Consider the following 1,343-nt stretch of genomic DNA (forward strand, 5'->3'; position numbering starts at 1 on the left):
TTAGCACCAAGTAGGCGTAAAATAGAAATTCGAACGGTGACCCAACCGGTGACTCTGTTGAAATACGACCATATTATTGAGAATTGTTAATGTGATTTTTCACGCCAACAGAAATTGCCCTCCCGCTGAGTGCCATGTGAAGTGTGTGAAGAGATGCATGTCGTCGAATACATGTGTTGATGACGGTATGAAAAGAACGAGAAAATTTTGGGGATTTCTTGTTGGTTTCTGTACATTTCGACCCGAACCTATAATTAGCTTTGGGAACTACGTAGCAGCGCTACTACTACTACTACTACTACTACCACCACCACCACTACTACTACTACCACCACTACTACTACTACTACTACTACTACTACTACTACTACTACTACTACTACTACTACTACGACCACTACTACTACTACCACTACTACTACCACCACCACCACTACTACTACTACTACCACCACTACTACTACTACTACTACCACTACTACTACCACCACCACCACTACTACTACTACTACCACCACTACTACTACTACTACTACCACTACTACTACCACCACCACCACTACTACTACCACTACCACCACTACTACTACTACTACTACCACTACTACTACTACTACTACTACTACTACTACTACTACTACTACTACTACTACTACTACTACTACTACTACTACTACTACTACTACTACTACTACTACTACTACTACTACTACCACCACCACCACTACTACTACTACTACCACCACCACCACCACTACTACTACTACCACCACTACTACTACTACTACTACTACTACTACTACTACTACTACTACTACTACTACCACTACCACCACTACTACTACTACTACTACTACCACTACTACCACTACCTCAGGGATATTCCGCTACTCATCTCCTTACATACCGCACCATTCTGAAGTTCCTTAGCTGTACCAACAACCTGTGGTGGTTCAACAGCTGAGGGAACTGTAGAAGCTTCTGATGCCGCCGATGAGCAAAATGACGGGGATGTGGGCTCGGACATGACTAAGGAAAAGTCCTAAAGCTAAGTAAAGTATCGTAAAATTCACGCCACTATTGCGTAGTATCCCAGATAACCACAATAGTGTAGAAGTCAATGCCCTCAATTCATGAATTTCCAAAGCTATACTGTGGGAATCCACACACGACTTGAGGTAGAAGTTCTTGAAGAAAGTTCCTCATCAACACACAAGGAACATTATGGCATCATTTTCACAATGAAATGCAAGCGATTACATAATCACGATATTATGTTATAATAAACATGAATGGGGAAATATAAATCTCATAACCGATTCATGTGATGCATAACAATTCTC

General features: G+C 41.3%; 1 protein-coding gene across 1 annotated transcript; it reads right to left on the bottom strand.

Annotated features, from left to right (window-relative positions):
• Nucleotides 1-872: 872 nt before the first annotated feature.
• Nucleotides 873-1,027, bottom strand: Pmar_PMAR018703 (hypothetical protein; the record flags this gene model as incomplete). The annotated part of the gene is made up of 1 exon (XM_002774997.1): nt 873-1,027. A coding segment is annotated over one exon (155 nt), but the record flags the coding sequence as incomplete, so codon positions are not given.
• Nucleotides 1,028-1,343: the final 316 nt, after the last annotated feature.

This window comes from Perkinsus marinus, assembly GCF_000006405.1.
Source record: "Perkinsus marinus ATCC 50983 genomic scaffold scf_1104296957152, whole genome shotgun sequence".
Lineage (NCBI taxonomy): Eukaryota > Perkinsozoa > Perkinsida > Perkinsidae > Perkinsus > Perkinsus marinus.